This window comes from Natrix helvetica (genome assembly GCF_964273705.1).
Source record: "Natrix helvetica genome assembly, chromosome: 4".
NCBI lineage: Eukaryota > Metazoa > Chordata > Lepidosauria > Squamata > Natricidae > Natrix > Natrix helvetica.
In genome coordinates this window covers 15,617,457-15,639,355 of record NC_138550.1, presented here as the reverse complement: position 1 = coordinate 15,639,355, position 21,899 = coordinate 15,617,457, and the positions used below count along the sequence as shown (strand labels likewise).

The window sequence follows — 21,899 nt, the reverse complement described above, 5'->3', positions numbered from 1 at the left end:
CCAGTGTTGGAGCATTTACAACTTCTGGAGGCAAGCTGTTCCACTGATTAATTGTTCTAACTGTCAGGAAATGTCTCCTCAGTTCTAAGTTGCTTCTCTCCTTGATTACTTTCCACCCATTGCTTCTTGTTCTACCCTCAGGTGCCCTGGAGAATAGTTTGACTCCCTCTTCTTTGTGGCAGCCCCTGAGATATTGGAACACTGCTATCATGTCTCCCCTAGTCCTTCTTACTATTAAACTAGGCATACCTGCAACTGTTCTTCCTATGTTTTAGTCTCCAGTCCCCTAATCATCTTTGTTGCTCTTCTCTGCACTCTTTCTAGAGTCTCCACATCTTTTCTACATCGTGGCGACCAAAACTGGATGCATATTCCAAGTGTGGCCTCACCAAGGCCTTATAAAGTGGTATTAACCCTTCACGTGATTTTGATTCTATCCCTGTTGATGCAGCCTAGAATTGTGTTGGCTTTTTTGGCAGCTACTGCACACGGCTGGCGATGAGGCCCATTCTGGTCACTTGTGCTTCTCTATCCATGAACACCTTAGAAACATAATCTGCTTCATTAACGCTGGGTTATAAACGGGGTGGTTCTCGACTTAGGACCCAGAATTTCTGTTGCTAAGTGAAACATTAACAAAAGTGAATTCTGCCCCGTTTAACTTTTCTTGCCAGTTGTTAAGTGAATCACTGCAGCTGCTAAGATAGTAACACAGTTGTTAAGTGAATCTGGCTTCCCCATTGACTTACTGGTTAGAAGGTCTCAGAAGCTGAATGCATGACCCCAGGGCACTGCAAACGTCATAAATATGAGTCAGTCCCCAAGTGTCTGCATTTTGATCACGTGGCCATGGGGAATGCCGCAACGGTCATAAGTGTGAAAAAAAAGGTCATCAATCACTTTTTCAGGGCCATTGTAACTTTGAACGGTCACTAAATGAACTGTTGTAAGTCGAATATTAAGATACATAAACATTCTTTTGAGTATACTAAGCCAGGGGTCTCCAACCTTGGCAACTTTTAAGACTTGTAGACTTCAACTCCTAGAGTTCCTCAGCCAGGCTGAGAAACTCTGGGAGTTGAAGTCCACAAGGCTTAAAGTTGCCACGGTTGGAGACCCCTGGTCCAAGCTCTGGTGGTCCAAGCTCTGGGTACAAAACCAAATCTATTATTGCAATTTAAGATCAGCGTAATATCGAAAAAAGCTAAACCCCAAAAGTTCCATCATTTGGGGGGGAAATTCTAAAAAGTCATTCCCACGGTAGAAAGATCTTGCAGACTTGTTAGTAATCTGCTATATAGTTTCAGTCAAAGGGGCACCTCACTGTATCACAAACCTGAGAGGTGAAGAGTTTCAAGTCTCCATAGACGACTTCTCCTTCTGTATCTCAAATAAATGACCCACCCTTTGACACTCTCTTTGAAGCAATTAAAGCAGCAATGTTCTCTGAAAGACTCACAGCTGCTTCAAAAGGTTTTCCCCCCCCGGTCACATGGAAATTCCCATTGGAAATGTTGCCTGTGAATGTGCACGTACCTGTAGGAAACAGGACGCACTTTGAAGCAGCTACACAATAATTCTGAAAGATGTGACAAATGTAATGCCTCTATTGAGTATTTTGCTCATGCCAACCTACTTTGCAAAACAATTTTATTTTGAACTAGCTGATAACCCGGCGTTGCCCGGGCATTTATTTATGGGGGGAAAATGTCCGGACCAAATTTAATTTCTAATGTTGGATTTTCCCACTTACCAGAGGGAGCCCCCTTGTGGAGTAGTGTGAAGCCGTTACCATGGCAACTCCACTGTGCTGCACGGTAGAAGCCATTTTACAGCAGTACAGTAGAAGCCATTTTAAAACACAACAGGCTGCATCTTAATAGAACATACACCCCAAGTGGTGTTAGGTGTCTTACCCCCACAATATTTTTTTCCCAGCGAGTAAGTTATCTGTGTACCAAGTTTGGTTGAAACTGCTCGCGGTGTTCCAGCACACACACACACACACACACAGTTTTATATATATAGATGGGCAAAGCACCACTTTGACAGCCTCGTTTAACCTTGTGCCAGCCAAGCTTACATTTCTTAAAAATACTTGGATTTCTTGAGAATATACACCATTTTTTGTCTTCAAATATGGTTATAAATTAAAAGCAAAAACACTTCCCCCAGTCATTATTTTAAGTTACCTGTCAGTTTATGGGTGCAAATTCGCCCCTATTCGGGTTTTATTAGCATTAGGATGTGTTCAATATTAAAAATATAAATATTTTAAAAATAAAACAAACACATTGTTAAGCGCAAAGTATATATTTATATCATGTAAAACAAAAACAAAAAAGCAGTGAAAAATGTATTACATAAAGGAAAATAATGTAACAGAATTTACTACGGTATCTAACATAGGCATGCTCTTACACCTAAAGAAAATATAACATTTATAACTATATATATTTGAGAGTTGTGTTTCAGAGTTCTCTAAAAGAAAATGTTTTAAAATATAACGTTTTTCACCCAAAGGAAAAAGTGTCACTTTAGACAAACATACAAATCCACCTCTTGTATAAAAAGTCATTCCCCCTCCCCCCCAATTGATTGCAAGTGAAGTCATTTTCGTATGGATTTTCCATATGTGCAAAAGATAGGGTACCATTAATTGCTCTTAACCTTGCATTGCTTGAGCTCCAACACTGATTGGTACAACTGTGAATCCACGTGATTTATCGAAACAGCGTATTTTTTTTCAAAGCATGTTGCCAAACATACAGAAGAATTCATAAGCTTTCATCCTATTTTGAACACACGGTACTTTAAAAAATATCTAGAAGCCATAAAGTTAGGACAGTAAATCTGTTTAAATATATACACCAGTCAATACAAAATACTACCTATAACACTTTTTTTTCTTTTGCATTTCAATTCCCTAAAAAAGAGTAAGCCACTTTGTCAAATGATAAATTTGAATGCAAAAAAAAAATTGTAATAGCATCTCGTTTGTTTTTCTTCCGCCAACAGTATGAGTGATTGCTAAGGCACGTTTCCCACCTAAAGAGTAACTAGAGTTAAGTACTATACAGAAGGCTTAGTGTTAAAAGAGAAATTCAAGGAGAGTTTTAGGTAAGTACTTCTCTAGCAGTGCTACTCAAATATAGTTTGAGCTGTGTAGTGTAGTGTACAAAAGGAAAAATTAGGGCAAAAGAAATGTTCCAACTTTAAAGCTGTCACCAAGTAAAGCAACCAAGAATGATTGGTTGGGTACAAGAATTCAAAAGTTCCTATTTGATATTCAAACAGGGGCCTATATTCCATTCCTCCCATGTATGGAAAAAAAAAACCAAATGCAAGATCTCAGATTTTCTCATCCTTTATCCTGTTTGGAACACTATTTGAATCAATTTGTAGTTAGTTTCAGTTGGCTTTCAAGTATTTCTTGGAAAGGATGGGGGAAATTTAAAAAAAACAGAGGAATCCTCTTAACGGGACTTAGAATCTGCTGGTATGACCCCATTTCCATGTTCACCGACTTGGGAGGTTGATATGGTACCGCAGAAGAAAAATAATTCGTTAAGCTGTGGCTTATCGGCATACACACACACACACACACACACACACACACACACAACAAACAACAACTCAAGGCTACAACTGTTTAACTTCATCCTCGGGTCAACTAAAAAGGGAGACGTGGCTGAAACCCAGCATTACACTTCTTGACTTCTCTTCCTTGTACCCATAAATCTTTTCCCAAAGAGCCAATCTCTTTAGAGCAGATTTGCAGGTTGAATACGTGGTGCCCGAGGGAGAGGGCATTTCCTGCTTCACAAGACAGCAAGTGGAAATAACTTTTATCAACTTGAGCAAAGAACTGGACTCCATCCAGAGTTGTTGTTTTTTTTAAAGCATGTCCTAATCCAGGGGTGTCAAACTTGATTTCATTAAGGGCTGCATCAGGGTTGTGTTTGACCTGGGGGGGGGGGGAGTGGGCCTGGCCTTGGTGGGCGAGGCCAGCTTGATGTCATTCTATCGGGGGTGCCTGTGGTGACTCAAGCCCTGTGCCAGAGAAAAAGGACTCCCGAGCTCCGTTTTTGGCTGTAATGGCCTCCTGCAAGCCACTGCCAGTGAAAATGGAGCTTAGGAGGGCTACGTGTGCCCCCCCCATCTCTGTTTTTGCTGGCAGAGGCACTGGGGGCCAGTCCGTTGCTGTTCCCCGGGCAACCCATGGGCCATATCTAAGCACCCTGTAGGCCAGATCTGGCCCCTGAGCGTTGAGCTATACACCCTTGTCCTAGTCTGAAAATTATACACTGAATTTCAGGTTTAAACTTTTCTTGATGGTTAGAATATAGAATATCAGAGATGGAAGGGACCTTGGAGGTCTTCTAGTCCAACCCCATGCTTAGGCAAGAAACCCTACACCACTTCAGACAAATGGTTATCTAACATCATCTTAAAAACTTCCAGTGATGGGGCATTCACAACTTCTGGAGGCAAGTTGTTCCACTGATTGATTGTTCTAACTGTCAGGAAATTTCTCCTTAGTCCTAAATTGCTTCTCTCCTTGATTAATTTCTACCCATTGGTTCTTGTTCTACCCTCAGGTACTTTGGAGAATAGCTTGACTCCCTCTTCTTTGTGGCAGCCCCTGAGATATCGGAACACTGCTATCATGTCTCCCCATGTCCTTCTTTTCATTAAACTAGACAGGTTAATATTATAAACTCTTGCAATAAAGGTAACAAATTAATGGGAATGTTGACAGACCTATAAGGCACTTATTGGTGCCAATGCATTTAAAGTGGAGAAAAAAAAGGCATCATAGCTTATATTTCAACATGGCCATTTTGTTCATTTAAAATACTCTTTGGAATATCACAATTCCTACAGACAACTTTGAGGATAAACCATTCCTGCTAAAAGTAAAGTTATAGATATATGCTCACTCTTTGACTTCAGTGCTAATCACTACAACTAAAATACATGGCCAACTACATGCTCATTTTGCCATCTGTCACATATCTTTACAGTCTTCTAAGTGTACAATGGACCTATTTTTCAGTATGCTTTTGATATAGTTTAACTTTAGTGTTCCCATTGCTAATATTGTAAACTCACCTGATAGTGCAGACAGTATCATGAAACTATGTACAGGAAAGCTTCATTTTCTTTTCACTGGGGACACTTGATTCTCAAGCCAACAATTTCATCAACATTAAAAAGCTCCCCAATCAATGACAAAAAACTGTCCTTTGATTAAGAACTCTATGTAAGGTTTACCGTGTTGAAAGCTGAGGGTAAAAGCACGACGGCTGGCCATTCTTAAATGACAAGGTTAAAAGCTTTAAAAACTCCTTCCAGAATGTGTGAGGCTAATGTTCAAATGAGTACATTTAGGTAAAGAATTCTGTAAGAAGAGGACGTTTCTTTGAATTCTGGATAGAGGGGTGAAACTTAAGCCAAAGGCTCTTTAATCTAATGAATACATTCAAAGTTATCTTTTTAAAAGCGGTAAACAAAACATAGAGCTATTGATATTAACTGGCTATACTAGCTTAGTATAAAAAAAATCCATTCAGACTTAAATAAGACTAGGTGAAGTCAGAAAATTTCACTATTTAAAAATATTAAAACAAAAACAACCAATACACAAAACAGAACGTTCCTTTTCTAATCTACTGCTATAATTAAAGAGAGGTCTAAAATTTGGAAAGCAAGCGAAAGAGGCAACGACCCATGTTTTCGTAGGAAAGGTTTTTTTTACGACGATGCAAAACGTGAGCAAGCTAACTGAGGGAATTAAGAAGTTGCCAGTGGGCACAATCCAATAGCCATCCTTGGCATGTGTCCGTTTTGTTCAATATAGATCAAGTGGCATGAAGAACTGTACCCAACACTTAAATGTCTGATGATTCGTGCCCAACAATAAAACATTTTATGTTTTATTCCCAAATTGGTATGGATTCCCCCACTTATCAGGTACGTCTTTTTTGGCTTGCTGGGCTAGGGTTATTTTGTTTTTTGCCAACACACAAAAGCTGAAGCTCCGCAACATCCTTAGTCAAAGAAAAGGACAAGCAAACAGAAAGCAGGGCAAAAAGGAATGATAGACATTATCCAGAAATATAGCTGGTCTCTTTCTTTCTCTCTTTCTCTCTAACCAATTTCGTTGTATACATGATGTACAATGACAATAAAGGATATACTACACCCTTTCTCTCCCAACTTTTCCATCCTCTCCCTGCCCATTACTACCATGCTGAACAGTAGTTGCAACAGAAAAAAAACAACAACAGAATTCTTCAGAGTCAATGTGAAAGAGGTCAGCGATATAACAGCAGCGATTGGACAAAAAAAAAAAAAAAGAACAAAACATTGGATCAACAACATCGGAAGTATTTTGTTCAGTAAAATGTTTTCCTCTCTGATCATAAGCCAAGATGCCTTTATGATACCGTTCTCAACAAAGGTACATGTCTTATCTCCTTAGATCCTTCAAAGATTTCCAATTCCATCTCCCTGAGGCCCCTATAACCAGGTCAGAAAGCTTTCTTTATCTAGCTTGGTGGCTGCCAGCACAGATTCCATGTCATTAAGGATATCAGAGCTCAAAGCTTCTTGTAGGCTTGGCATCAGTTCCTCTCCTTCTATATTCATCGCGTCGCCTTCCAGCGTTCCAAGGTCCACATTAGTCCCCGGAATGGCTTCAAGGTAGTCTGGAAAACGGTTCTGATGGGAGGGGATGGAGCTTTGGTTGATTGTGTCACCTAGATACACACAAGGAATGCAAAGCAGGGCATTAAGCACATATATATATATTGAAGTGGCTCTAAATACTGCTCATCTGAAGCCAACCCCCGCCCTATGCAGCAGCATCACTGTGAAAAAATCATCACTGTGAAAATTATCTACAGACCCCTCATATCCTGGACATAAATTGTTTCAACCTCTACCCTCAAAACAATGCTATACAGCACTGCACACCAGAACAACTAGACACAAGGGCCATCCCTCTGCTTAACAACTAATTCCCACAACACTGTCAATAATTTACTAAGATAATTGTATTACTATTCTTCTTCTCTTCCTCCCTATTATCTATCTCTCCCCACTTATTATAACCATGTTGCTTGTATCTTTCAATTTATATTGTTTTTATTGTTTCCTAGTACGATTTGATAACTTATTAGTAACCTTGACTATCACGAAATGTTGCGTCTTTTTATTCTTGATGAATGTACTTTATTCTCCTTATAATAATAATAATTAATAATAATTTTTAATTTATTAGCCGCTCCCTCTCCAAAAAGGACTCGGGGCGGCGTACAATAAAACATATAAAACCTAAAAACATATGTGCGAACACATAAACAACAAATCCACACATATACAAAGACATACATGCACGGAGGAGGTAACAATTACATCACATTAAGAATGTTAAAAATCAGCCATTAAAATACCCCTTAATAATAACACAATTTAATTTAACACAATTTAAAATTTAAAAGGACTGTCAGGAGGAATAAGGAAAAACTACGGTTGAGCCAGGCCAGATAATTGAAAAAGGTGGGTCTTAAGCTGTACACGGAAGGAGCGGAGATCGGAAGTCATCCTGATGTCACGGGGGAGGTCATTCCACAGGGCTGGGCCCATCACAGAGAAGGCTCTGCTCCTGGGTGTCGCCCCCCGACACTGTTTAGTGGACGGCACCCGGAGAAGTCCCTCTCTGTGTGAGTGGATTGGTCGTAGGGATGTATGGGGCAGTATGTACACTGAGAGCACATGCACCTAAGATAAGTTCCTTGTGTGTCCAAATCACACTTGGCCAATAAAGAATTCTATTCTATTCTATTAAATCATGGAGACCCCCTACTGAAACAACTCCTTTGAAGGAAGGAAGGCATCAACTGATAGCAAGAACAACTGCCAATAATCTGTTCTGAGATAACTTGCAACAACTGTTGCTCAAGGAAGAGAAAATCAAAGCGAGGTTACTCTTCGGAAACTTCATAGCAGCCCACAATAAAAGGCCCATCTGCCTTAAAGGGAGGTTATCAATTTAAAACCTTCTACTTGCTTTTCTCCCCCATCGCTTTCTTTTAGCATGATGTTATTTAGTTGTCTTATGACTGATCTTGTAGGACATTCTGGAACTATTTTCAAGATTAAGGTTAATTTTTTTAAAAAAAAATTAAATAAATAATATAAAAGAAAGACCGTTGGCTTACCTGAACGGTCGTTCTCTGGGCGCTGCGGGAGAGTCCAAGCATGGGTTAACACAGCCTAACTGCCCTAGGACTGACTGAGTTTTTTCCCTGACCACGCCCCCTTTGCCTCTGGCAGGTCAGTTTTAAAAACGAAATGTGCAATAGGACGCCTTCAACCAGTCTCTGCAGAGTTTTGGATCTGGATCCTCGAACCCTGGGTGGGTTTGGACTCTCCCGCAGCGCCCAGAGAACGACCGTTCAGGTAAGCCAACGGTCTTTCTCCTGTGCGCTGCTTGGAGAGTCCAAGCATGGGACATACCCAAGCTATCGTGTCCCAGGGCGGGCAGAGTCATTGTCCTTTGTAGCCTCCACAACCCTTTGTAGTATACGTCTTCCAAAGGAGGCTTCTGCCGAGGCAAAGATATCGATCTTATAGTTCTTGATGAACGCCGTGGGCGAGGCCCACGTGGCCGCTCTGCAAATGTCTATGATGGGCGCCTGGGTCGCCCAAGCAGCTGAAGTTGCAGCGCTCCTCGTTGAGTGCGCGGTTACTCTTCGTGGTGCAGTCTTGCCTTGTGTCTCATAGGCTAGCTTGATGCAAGCCCTCAGCCAACGTCCAATTGTGTGAGATGAAACCTTGCGACCAAGGGACCCAGGGTGGAAGGAGACAAATAGGGATTCGGAACGCCGAAATTCCCTTGATCGTTTGATGTAAATTTTGACTGCCCTTCTTACATCTAATTTATGCCAGATTTTTTCCTTCTGATGTACTGGATTTGGACAAAAATTAGGAAGAATCACTTCCTGGGCTCTATGAAACTGAGTATTCATCTTTGGGATGAAAGATGGATCAAGTCTCAGAATGATTCTGTCAGTATGAATAATGCAAAGGTCCTCCCTCACAGACAGCGCAGCCAATTCAGAAATTCTGCGAGCCGATGTTATAGCTATGAGGAAGGCCGTCTTAATAGTCAGATGATGGAGGCTTGCCTTCCTGAGAGGTTCGAAGGGAGCCCCCGTTAAGGCCTTCAGGACATATGGCAAATCCCAGGAGGGATATCGATGAACCACCTGAGGAGAGATGTTCATCGCCCCCTTGAGGAAGCTCTTTACTTGTGGGTGCTGACTAAGTGATCTAGCAGATTTACAGGTAAGAATGGTGGATAGTGCCGCCACCTGCCTCTTGAGCGTATTGGGCGCGAGACCTTTGTCCAGACCCTCTTGGAGAAATTCCAGCAAATTTGGCACTGAAGCCGAAATGTCCTGCACACCCTTGTCCTGACACCAAGATGAAAAAGCGTTCCACGTATATTCGTATATCCTAGTAGTGGAAGGTCTCCTGGACGCTTGAATAGTTCTGATGACCTTGTCTGAAAATCTCTGCTTCCTCAGGAGGTCCCCCTCAAGTGCCAAACGGCTAGTTGCAGCCACTGGGGATCTGGATGCTTGATGTGACCCTGGCTGAGGGAGATCTGCTCCTGAGGAATCCTCCACGGACTTTGGATGGAGAGGCTGACAAGGTCCGCGTACCAGGACCTCCTGGGCCAGTGAGGGGCCACTAGGATTAGATCGGCCTTTTCTGACAGTAATTTGGTCACTACTTGGGGTATGAGAGGGAGCGGTGGAAACGCGTACAGGAGTCCTGAGGGCCAAGTGCTCCTCAGCGCATCCGTCCCCTCCGCTAAGGGCGAGTGGTATCGAGTGAAGAAGCGGGGCAGATGTGTTTTGGTGCTTGTTGCAAACAGGTCTACTTGCGGTTTGCCGAACTTCTCCACGATCTGAGAGAAGATGTCTGGATGCAGCCGCCATTCTGAGTGGTCTATCGTCTGCCGACTCAGCCAATCCGCTTCTTGGTTGCTCGTCCCCGATATGTGGTCCGCTGTTATGGACGCCAGATGTCGCTCCGCCCATCTGCACAATAGTTCCGCCTCCTGCATGAGATTTTTGGAGTGCGTGCCTCCCTGCCTGTTGATGTGGGCCTTTGTGGCAACATTGTCTGTTAACAACAGTACATGATGACCCACAATCAGAGAAGCAAAGTGACGTAGAGCGAGGCGAGCGGCCCTCAGTTCTAGCCAGTTTATGCTGTGGGCCACCTCCCTCTGTGTCCATTTTCCTTGTGCAAGATGTCCCTGGCAGTGCGCTCCCCATCCCTGTAGGCTGGCATCTGTTGTTACAACCAGCCTTTCGGGCTCCTTGAAGAGGCACCCTTTCCTGACCGCCGCTGTGCTCCACCAATGCAGGGAGCGAAGTACTTTTGGCGGTAGTTTCACGCGTCTTAACGAGTTGCTGTCCCTTGATCTCTGCATTGGCAGAAGGAACCATTGCAGCTCCCTTGCGTGAAGCCGTGCCCAGGGAACCACTTTTAGGCAGGAGATCATGATGCCCAGGAGCTGGGATAGTTGCAAAATCGGCACTGACCTGGGAGCTTTGCATAGACGAAGTTTGTTCTGAAGATTCGCCATCCTGTCTGGAGACAGAAATACCTGGCAGGAGACGGAGTCGATTATGGCGCCAAGATGTTGGATTCGGGTGGTCGGTTCTAGGTGACTCTTCTGCAGGTTCACTGAAAACCCGTGGTGTTGTAGAGTCCGTATGGTCACCTGAACGTCCCTTCGGGCCTGTTTCTGATTGGAAGAATGAATTATTATGTCGTCTAGATAACACTCTAGCCGAATTGGTCGATTCCGGAGGTGGGCCGCCACCACTGCCAAGATTTTGGTGAAGGTCCTGGGGGCAGACGAGAGGCCAAATGGGAGGGCCCTGTATTGATAATGCCTCCCGTCGTAGTGGAACCTCAGGAACCTTCTGTGGGCAGGGTGGATGGGGACATGGAGGTAAGCTTCCTTCAAATCTATCGATGTGAGGAGATCCCCCTGTCGAGTGCAAGCCAGGATGGAGTGGAGGGACTGCATCTTGAACCTTTTGTATGCCAGATGCTGATTTAGGCACTTTAGATCCAAGATGGCCCTCCACCCTCCTGAGTTCTTTGGGACTAGAAAGAGGATGGAATAATATCCTCGTTTCTCCTGTTCTTTGGGAACCGGTTCTATGGCCCTGATTTCGAGCAGATGGAGGATCTCCTTCTGCATGAGATCTTTCTTTTGGGGATTCTTGGGGATGGGACAACGAATAAATTTTTGTTGAGGGAAGGATAAGAATTCCAGCACTAGGCCCCTCCTGATCGAGTTGAGGACCCAAGTGTCCGAAGTTATCTCCTCCCACCTGTCGGCATATATTTGGAGCCGACCCCCTATGGGAGGATTCCTGTGATGGTCACTTCCCCCTACGAAACTGTCGGGAATTGGATCCCCCACGAAATGGCTTCCGAAAGGAATGCTGTTGTTGCTGCCTTCCCCTGGACCCGTAATTTGTCCTGTCCTGTCCCCTGTCACCTGTCTGGGGAAATGGCCTCTGATAAGAAGAAGTAGAGCCGGAAGCTTGAGAGTTATCCTGCGCTCTAAAGGGCTGTCTCCTGAATGAACCTGAACCCTTACGTTCGGCTTTCTTCAAGGTGGCCGGGAGAATTTTGCGTTTGTCCTTTGTTTCTATGACAAACTTCTCCAAGGCCTCTCCGAAGAGTTGCCCTCCTTTAAATGGGGCGGAAGCAAGCTTCCATTTGGCCTTCATATCAGCCTGTCAGTGGCGGAGCCACAGCAGGCGACGTGATGTCACATTGGACGCCAAGGCCCTAGATGCGAATTTGGCCGCATTAAGGGAGGCATCTGCTGAATACTCTACGGCGGTTATTATTTTATTGATATCATGCCGCCATCTAGAACCTGCTGAGGGAGGTTTGGACCTGAGTTGTCTTAGCCAGAGGAGAGAAGCCCTGGTGAAGAATGATGCCGAGGTGGATGCTCTAATGGCCCAGGCAGCCGCCTGGTGCGTCTTGTGGCACGCCTTTTCTGAGCGTTTGTCCTCGGCCTTGAGTCCCTCGAGTAAATCTGCTGGAAGATTAGAAGTAGAAGTTAGAGAGACCACCGGGGCATCCACCTCAGGCAACTTCAGCACCTCATCCATTTTGTCTTCTACAGCGTAAAGGGATTTGTCCCCCCCGCTGGGATTGGTCAGGGTACCAGGTTGGACCCACTGCCTTTGGACTACGTCCAGGAATAAGTCCGGAACTGGAATCATTTCCTGGGTTGGTGAAGGTTCCTGGAATAAACCTTCCTTGTGGTCCTTAGTGGGAGGGGGGGTGGCTGAGGCACTCTTGGGAGTGGGCCCAAGTTCAGTGGCTGCTATGGCCTTGTGAAGGATGGATTTAAACAGGGATGGTTTAAATAACCCTGTAAAGGCCGGTTTATCAGGAGGAAGGTCCTCATCCTCCGATAATTCAAAATCCTCTATTTCCCCCTCCTCTAATCCTGTGTCCTCCGTGGCAATAGAAGTGCCAGGCGAAGCAGGGGCTTGGTCTCCTACAGGGGCAGGGGTTGCCCTGGCTTTAGGAGTGCTAGCAGAACCAGTCTCTTTCTGTTTGAGACCATCAGCTATTCCTTGGGAGATGGCCTTAGCTATGATCTCCTTCATTTCAGCTGATAATGCGGGACCCTTGTCCTCTCTTGGGCGTCCCTTGGAGCCCTTGGAGGTTCTCCTTTCCTCCCTCTGAAATATATCCTGATATGGTTCCAATTCCTCCCTAACAGAAGAACTGGGAGAGTCTGGGTAGCCCCAGGAGGCATCTGGGGAGGAGTCCCTTGAAATCCCCCCAGTTGATGGAGGTGAACCATCCTGGTGGGGAGAATCCTGATCCTGAACCTTCCCTTGGGGAGAATGAGGCCTTGCCCATGCCTCCTCTTGATCTGGGGACCTGCTGGCTTTCTGGGCCTGTGAGGTATGGCCTCTACGGGTTCCCTCCTTACTGGTGGGTAAGTCCCCTGAGGCTCGGGAAGGGGATCTATTGGGATTGCCTCTCCCTCCCTTGTTTCCTTTGGGGGGGGGGCTCCACTCTGGGCCTCTTGGAAGAAGGCCCAGCCTGCACCTCCAAACCTTCGTCTGCCATTGTTGATCTGGAGTCACAGGAAGGCTGGAGGGGTCTGGAGGGCACCGCTGGGACGAGCCAGACGGCCACGAAACGTCCGCGGTTGCTGTAATAGGCAAGGGAAGCCAGCCGGCGAAATCCCTGCCTTAGAGGCGAAAGCGGCTGTATTCGAGATGTTCGGCCTTGCCGGAGCCCCGGACAAGGCCCTCAGTCACTAAGCGTCGCTGCTGCTGCTGCTACTGGCGAGGTCTGACTGCGAGGTCTGCAAGCTCTGCCGTTTGAATCCTGAGGCAATTTGGTGCTCTAAAATGGCCGCCGCTGCGTGCGCAGCCTCAGTAACCAAGGCAACCCTCCCCGAAGTGGAGAAAAGGGCGCGAAAGGTTTAAAATGGCCGCCGCTGTTGCCAGGCAGAATCTAGAAGCCGTTAGGACACCTAAGGTTCCGAAAAAAGGCTTCCGCGGCTTTAAAGAAGAGATCCCCAGCGCCAAACAGCTGGTTGTCCCTTGTAGCGATTCCGCTCGCCAGCTGGAGCCGGACAAGCCTCAATCCTACCTCGCTTAGCCTACAAGCAGCAGACGATGAATCTCAGACCTCCTGAGCTGTCAAGAAATGCTTTAGCTGATTGTCAAATGAAATGGTCAGGAATTTCTTTAAATGCTGATGTGGGGAGTCCAAGCAAAAAGCCTAAACTGGGGAACTCCCCTGCAACAGTCCTATCGGGCGGACTGAGTTTTTAAAACTGACCTGCCAGAGGCAAAGGGGGCGTGGTCAGGGAAAAAACTCAGTCAGTCCTAGGGCAGTTAGGCTGTGTTAACCCATGCTTGGACTCTCCAAGCAGCGCACAGGAGAATTAAATAAACAACATTATAAGCTGTATGATTGCAGTCAGAATAATTTTCAATAGTGTGCGTTGAAGGGAAATATGGAACTTTAAAAACTGAAACCACAGGGACAGGCAGGCTGCAGAACTTCTGCAGCAGTAAATTAGGAAATGGTTCAGATTTGCAGCTCAAAAATATCCAGCCCATTTTAACCTAAAGACATCACCATGAATTTTTCAGATTCATATCTGGGCACACAAATGAAGAAGAAATATTTGATTATAGCTTTATTGATTAGCCTATAGGCCATATCAAAGCACAAAGTTTAAACACATATTGCCAATAAAATCCTATACAAACCATTTAAAATAAGAGTAGGATAAAATACAATAGTTATAGGATAAGATACAACATGATTTAATACATAATTACTATGTTTCCCCGAAAATAAGGCAGGGTCTTATTTTCTTTTGACCCCCGAAATAAGCATTTGACCTTATTTTCGGGGAGGTCTTATTATTTTTGAGGTGCAGGAGGCGGCGAGCGTGGTCACCTCAGGGCTACTGTTGTGTTGCAATACTTTCAGGGGAGGGCCTATATTAGCAAATGCGCTCAAAAGCCCGTGGGCTTATTATCCGAGGAGGTCTTATTTTCAGGGAAACAGGGTATGTAAAATAGAATAAAATGCCATAACATTATGTTTCGGTGTCACCCTTACAATCTACCCCAATCAGTCCCACGTATGCAGATCTCAACTGAACCATTTTGTTTTAAGTACTGTGCTGTGTTAAATGTTATTTTCAGGTTCTGGTCACACATAAAAGAAGTTGTTTTGAAGAAGATATAATATTGTTGTCAAAATCACTATAAATCCAAAGCATTTTTTCCTCTTTACAAACGCTAAGGTTTGGGCAGAACGCTGTGAGGCATATGGTTGAATTCCTTGTTCTCTGAAGAAAGTAATGTCCATTGTACCTTTCTGTTGCCCGACAATTCCATTGTCTCACTCATATCAATTCTACTGCAACCTACCAACCCCTCCATCTTACTGCTAGTTAAACAAGGTACAAGAAGCATCAGTCAGACAGCAACTGGAAGGAAATGACCCTCACCTGTATCCATTTCATCAACACTATTAAGGAAGTCATCCGGAGTTCTAGGAACACTATAACTGCTCATGCTCAGGCCACTGTCTGTGCTCTCATCTCTGGAGTGGTATGTCCCACTGCAAGGGAAATGTTACGTCAATGTAGGTTACTGATGGGAGAAACAGCCAGCATTTATCATCAAAAGCATTCATTTTCGCAGTTAGGGTTGAATGACGTTTTCCTCGTAAAAAACACATATTAAAACAAGTCTGTGAAGGAGAATTCTTTAAACGTTCAATTCTGCAGGTCTTAGTTCCCACAATGAAGCATACGGCGTGGCATCCATTCCCAGCACAATAAATTTCTTCCACAACCTTGACTAATCTTCGCTGCCGCCACATAACTTCTCGAATGCTATGATGCTGCAATCTTTTAAAATGGTAAGTCAGTCTGTGTGTCTCAATTAAAAAAAAAATTCACAGTAGTTACTAATGGCAGAGTTCCGCTAGGGCAGGGGTGTCCAAACTTGGGAACTTTAAGACTTGTGGACTTCAACTCCCAGAATTCCCCAGCCAGCATGGCTGGCTGGGGAATTCTGGGAGTTGAAGTCCACAAGTCTTAAAGTTCCCAAGTTTGGACACCCCTGCGCTAGGGCAACATTTTTTTAAAAAAATAATTGGCAATGCCTTCTAAGTTACTTGTGTGTTCTTGAGAATTCTAATCTAAATTTAGTGTACGCACTATTACGCTACTGACTGACCCACTGCAAAAGTGTGCAAATAGTCCTCGATTTATAGCAGTTTGTTTAGTGATGGTTGAAAGTTACAACGGCACTGAAGAAGTGACTTACGACTTTGTTTCACGCTTGCAACCTTTGCAGGATCCCCATGGTCACACGATCAACATCCAGATGCTTAGCAACTGGTTCATATTTATGACGGTTGCAGTGTCCTGGGATCATGTGATCCCCCTTTTGTGACCTTCTGACAAGCAAGGTCTACGGGGAAGCCAGATTCATGTGACAAGCAAGTTGAGCTGGGGTGGTGCAGTGGTTAGAGTGCGGTACTGCAAGCTTCTTCTGCTGCCTACCGGCTGCCTGAAATTTGGCTGTTCAAATCTCACCAAGCTCAAGGTTGACTCAGCCTTCCATCCTTCCGAGGTGGGTAAAATGAGGACCCAGATTGTTGGGGGCAAGAGGCTGACTCTGTAAGCCGCTTAGAGAGGGCTGTAAAGCACTGTGAAGCGGTATATAAGTCTAAGTGCCATTCCTATTGCTATTAAATAACTGCCAAACAGGTTGTAAAATGGGGCAAAGTACACTTAACAAATGTCTCGCTTAGCAAAAGAAATTTTGGGCTCATTTGTGGTTGTAAGTCGAGGACTACCTGTACTTTAAAAATGCACTTGTTCCACAATGACTGACATTTTAACTATAACCTACGCAGACATATAGCATACACAAGGGCTCCAGATATCCTCAAGAGTTTAGTTATGGTAGTCCCTATCCTTGAATTTAGAATTTTGTAGGACTGCCAGAATTCAGAAAATACTATTTATATGATAGTAAGGCAAGGAGGAATGCCCTTAAGAAATGGCAAATTGCATTAAAAACAGTAATTGTCTTCTGTTTGATTGACTTATGCTTGAAAAATAAGACCCCAGTCTTTGAATGAAACAATATCCAAGTAACCAACAATAGAAAGCATTTCTTTTCAGTTCTTTGTGTGTACTGATGTCCCATTTTAAACCTTATCTACCGTGTTTCCCTGAAAATAAGACAGGGTCTTATTTATAAATAAGTGCTTGGCCTTATTTTTGGGGAGGTCTTCTTTTTGAGGTGCAGGAGTCAGTGAGCGTGGTCACCTCATGGCTGCTGCTGTGTTGCAATATTTTCGGGGTGGGTTTATTTTCGGGGGAGGGCTTATTTTAATGCATGTGCTCAAAAAGCCCGATTGGGCTTATTATCCGGGGAGGTCTTATTTTCGGGAAAACAGGGTATTCAATAATTAGAAGCATTAAAACACACGAACCTGTTAACTAGTAACCAGAGGCTGTGTAAATTAACACCAGAAAAAAAAAATAGCCTGCTTGCCTTGTAATATGATATGCTAAAGCCTATCACCATTTCCTGTGTGTCAGTGCTATAAAGAATAAAATTAAAACCAGGAATACTGCAAAATCCTTTGAGAGAGCCCCCGAGCAAGTTCAGTGCTAGTGTTTGAAAAGGTTTTCCGAGTCGCTGTGCACCTATTGGCTTGTGCCTGGGAGAACACGTTACGACTTTGAAGACAAAATCTTTCCTACAAGTCTGAACAGTTGACTTCCACAGATCTTAATCTTCAGCTTTTGGGGGAGGGGGGAGGGGGAAATGAGAGAGTGAACTAGATTTGCCCTGTAAGAAAATATCCCTTTACAGCTGGGGTTCTTGGAACAGATCAAAGTCCCAAACAGAGGATTACAGAAACCAAACAGAATTTGAAACATCGTTAGGCTTGTTGAAATGAAACCACTGGTAGCTACTGCCACTAACCTGTTAAGAAAGGGATCTGAGCTATTTGTGGTCATTGTTCTGAGATCTTGAGACATTCCGGGAGAGGATACTCGATTCTGGGTGCCATCTTGTTCCATACTGGGAAGCTGACTTCGGAGAGCCAATTCCTGCCAATTAAGAAATGACTATATTCATAACTCACATTCAAGGTTCAAGGTTCGGTTGCAACATTAGAGGAAGACACTTTGTTTGGTGCTAAGCTACGTAATTTCAAAAGTTAGGAGAAGTCTCTTACCAGTTATCAGTAATTACTACGCTACTCATGGCATTTTATAGACTACCTCCACCAGTCACATAGGTATGAATCTGAATATCAGCTGTTGGGGAAATTGATGTATTTTTCGGTCCATAAGATGTCCTCCCCATCCCCCAAAAGTGGGTGGAAACGGTGCGGGTCCTGTGGTGAATAGCAGCGGAGCCTTTTACAGTTCTGAACCCCGCCTCTTCCGTCTTCGTCATTGCCTGCCTCTTCTGTCTCTTTTCTGCAGTACAGGAGTCAATAGGCAGAGCTGGCACATTAGAGGACACCTATCTGTGGTCCTCTCAGGCGCCACCTGTTTTTTTTTTTCCTGGTTTTCCTCCTCTAAGCTTAGGTGTGTCTTATGGCCAGTTGCGTCTTATAGTGCGAGAAATACGGTACGTGGGAAAGTACTAATGTAAAGTACGCATCTCCTACCTAAACTTCTCAAGAGGCATCTGGTTGGCAAATGTGAGAACAGAGGGATGAACTAAATAAGTCTTTGATCAGAGTCATCAGAATTCATAGTGTTATTACTCAACTCTCATCCATTTACCTCACTCTTACCATCTGGATTTCCCCCCCCCCCCCTTTTTTTTGTACCTACACACTCCTTATCGTGGTACAGTGACAAATAATTTGAGAAACAACTTAAATGGTGGAGCTGGAGGGGAAAAAAAGCGACAACCTTGCAGGGAAAAGAACCTAAGACTTAAGAGAAGGGATGGGCAAGTCAAAGGCAACATGAATGCTAATGACACAGGAGATATTTCAAGTTGTTATAAAGTTAAAAGGGGATTTGCTTTCCTAGTTGAAGAGATGGGAAGGGCCAGTTTAAACAATGGGAAGGACCTTGAAAGTTTGCCAAAGTTCTGCAACCAGAGACATAGGAAGTTACCCGGTGGTGCCAGCAGCTTTAGAAATGGGGACATGCACCAACAGGTTTAATGGGGATGGTGAGACACTGTCCTTCAATGGCTCCTCAAATATTACTCACCTTCATTCTTAATAAACATTAGCCTGGCTTTTAACTTACACAATACCAAGAAGGAAAAAGTAATTCATAACTGCCCACTATGTTCAACAAGATCCTCATGAAATTAATGTTTTCAGAATAAAAGATAACACTGGATAGAAACAAAACCGGCGGACTGTTGTTTTAAAGGCAGCTGAATAAAAAAAGCATTGTAATATGATTTCTTAATCATGGAATTAACATATAGCATATAATCCAATGCGAGGCTTTGCAACTTGATATTTTAATTCATAAATCAAAAGGATACGGAAAGGATTCAGGTTTCAGTTAATGTTTGAATACGAAGTCTGGAAAAGATCTGCCTGGTAATTATTATTTCCTCATTACTTAGAAAAACAAAAACAAAGTCAAAACATTTCTAATTGGCATAAGAAAATTAAGATTTAACACTTCGTTTTGTACATAATTTTTAACACTGGACTTTATAAACCAAGCTAAAATAATCTATCAAATTCATAGAAGAGCTACTGTAAAAATGAATTTAAACTTTTGAATACTGTCCAATTACACTTTAAATGTTATTTTTTGAATCAGATTAGTTATTAAATCAGCAAATATTTGGCAGTGGCAAATATTGCAATAGGGTTATGCTGGAGAGCAGTCTAGATTAAAACATAGAATCAGTTGTGGAATACAAATACAATTCCAAAACCTCCTATTAATAACATAATTATTAAATAATTTATATTTGTGTTTGAGACAATTGTTTATAGGTCATACCCCATATTCGTTTAATTGCTTGTAAATGCCATTAAGCCTTCTAATATAGGTTCTCCCCATATGTATGCTTTTAATTTCAGTAATTTTTCCATTCCACTAAAGTTGTCAAGAGTGACTTCAGAAGTGAAGGTTAATAGTTCTTTCTTCACAATATTCTAGAAAAAGATTTTGATTCGTAGCATTCCAGTGTTCTTTTTCAAGAGTGAATTTATACTACATCACAATATAATAATTTGCTGAATAAAAACCTTCTGGTTGGCTTCAAGTAACATGCTAAGTTACAAACCATGCTTTATATACCTTAGTGTCTACATTCACACAATGTTCTTGGTCAAAAACAAGATAACCTCAGAATGGACGTTGGTCTTATCTGATATGCCCATTCTCTGGTGGCTGGAGATAGCATCCAAGAATGCTTTTAGACTCAGTCTATCTTAGGAAAAGATGTGTCTTTCTCTTCTCTCTTCCATTCCTGGATATTTTAATAGCTATCCTCGAAATGGCGTCTTGCTTTTGCACTGCTTCAAAATGGCGGCCGTCATCTTTGTTGAGCAAAAATGGCTCCTGTTGAGTTGCTCCTGGGGCTAGAGCTACGGAATGGAAACTCATGAGTGATGCCCCTGGGCCGTGTAGGGACTGCTAATTATGTCTTATGCAGTCCTAGGGTCAGCGTACCGAAGCGTTGCTCGTGAAAGCCCTTCTCGCTGGATCGGGAAGCTGCTCTTACCTGCTGTTAAAGGGGGCCAGCCTCAACCGTTGTTGATTTGTAGAAGAATAGTTATTAAAATATCCATGAATGGAAGACAGAAGAGAAAAACACATCTGGTCTTAAGATAGAGTCTAAAAGCATTCCTGGATGCTATCTCCACCACTATGGAGAATGGCTTAGTGCAATATATAAACGCAGACAATAATTTCTTTACATTATTGTTGCACATAATGGATAATTTATAATACATCTGATCTAGTAGAGCTATTAATGTGACAGATTTCTGATACTGCTTGATTTTTTACATATCCTATTTATTTATCAACTCTGTCAAACTGAGATATTCAAGATTGGAAATAATAAATGACATCTATTAAGCATATGCTAGTAATGTATTAGTTTCCATAAATGTAAAATGGGTCATGAGAGTTCAGATTCTGATACCACCGACAAAAACGACATTATTGTAGTGGCACAACATTATTTATTTGGGATGTATTTTCTGGAATATAAAAAAGTTGCAGATTAAAATAAAGTTCTATGTAGGAAAAAAGGAGTATTTTTAAAAGAAAAATCTCCATAACTTAAAAGTAGCTTTTTTAAAAAAGTGGTTAAGAGCTAGTACAGGTAGTCATCAATTTATAACCACAATTGAGCCCAAAATTATGTTATTAAAAAATTATGTTGTGAGAAATTTGTTAAGTGAGTCTGCACTGTTTTACAACTTTTCCCGCCGCATTCATTAAATGCATCACTGCAGTTCTTAAATTAGGAACACAGTTGTTAGGTGAATCTGGTTTCCCCATTTCCTTCTCAGGTCACCAAAGAAATCACATGACCCTGGGACATTGCAACTGTCATAAATGTTGAGTCAGTTGTCAAGCATCTGAATGTAAATCATGTGACCAGGGGGTAGGTCCTAGCTGGTGTTATGGCCAGTCTCTTGTTTCCGGATGCGCACTATGCGCACATGCACAGGTCAATGGAAATTGTTCTCGCATATGCAGAACTCCCCAAAAAGATGGCGGTGTCTGGTTAGGGGGCGTGTCAGGCCTGGGCCGCTACCAGTTCTGCAACCCAGGCCGTCATACCACTACCAATTCAGCTGAACCTGCCCAAACCAGTAGGAACCCACCTCTGCATGCGTCCATGGAGATGCTACAGCGGTCATAAGTGTAAAAAACAGCTATAAGTCACTTTTCAGTAATGTTGTAACTTTGAATGGTCAGTAAATGACCTGTTATAAGTCAAGGACTACCTGTAATAGTTACAGATAAGTAATCCAAATTAAAACTGAAAACATTATTATTATGGTGCAACACTTTTTCCCAGTATCTGAAGCCATGGCTTTTTCCTCAGCTAGGATATTATGTGAGCTGACAGAATGTTTCAATGTCTTTCTGTGACTTATTGTGCATTCTATTGATTTGTTGGCTTATTACTGATTTTTTCTCTCTTTTTGACATTGCTAGTTGCCCATTGTTGCTTGGTTGTTATGTCTATTGAATAATCCCCCCCCACACACACACACTCACATTCTAACCTACC

General features: G+C 43.0%; 1 protein-coding gene across 6 annotated transcripts in view; it reads right to left on the bottom strand.

Annotated features, from left to right (window-relative positions):
• Nucleotides 1-2,294: 2,294 nt before the first annotated feature.
• Nucleotides 2,295-21,899, bottom strand: part of YAP1 (Yes1 associated transcriptional regulator) — a 101,307-nt gene continuing 81,702 nt past the window's right edge. For all 6 annotated transcript variants that reach the window (XM_081950010.1, XM_081950012.1, XM_081950013.1 and 3 more), the window contains 3 exons: nucleotides 17,628-17,755; nucleotides 15,122-15,234; nucleotides 2,295-6,764 (listed from right to left, as the gene is read on the bottom strand). In XM_081950010.1, coding sequence (XP_081806136.1) covers nucleotides 6,526-6,764; nucleotides 15,122-15,234; nucleotides 17,628-17,755 — 480 coding nt within the window. In that variant the 3' untranslated portion in view covers nucleotides 2,295-6,525. The remainder of the gene's footprint in view (nucleotides 6,765-15,121; nucleotides 15,235-17,627; nucleotides 17,756-21,899) is intronic.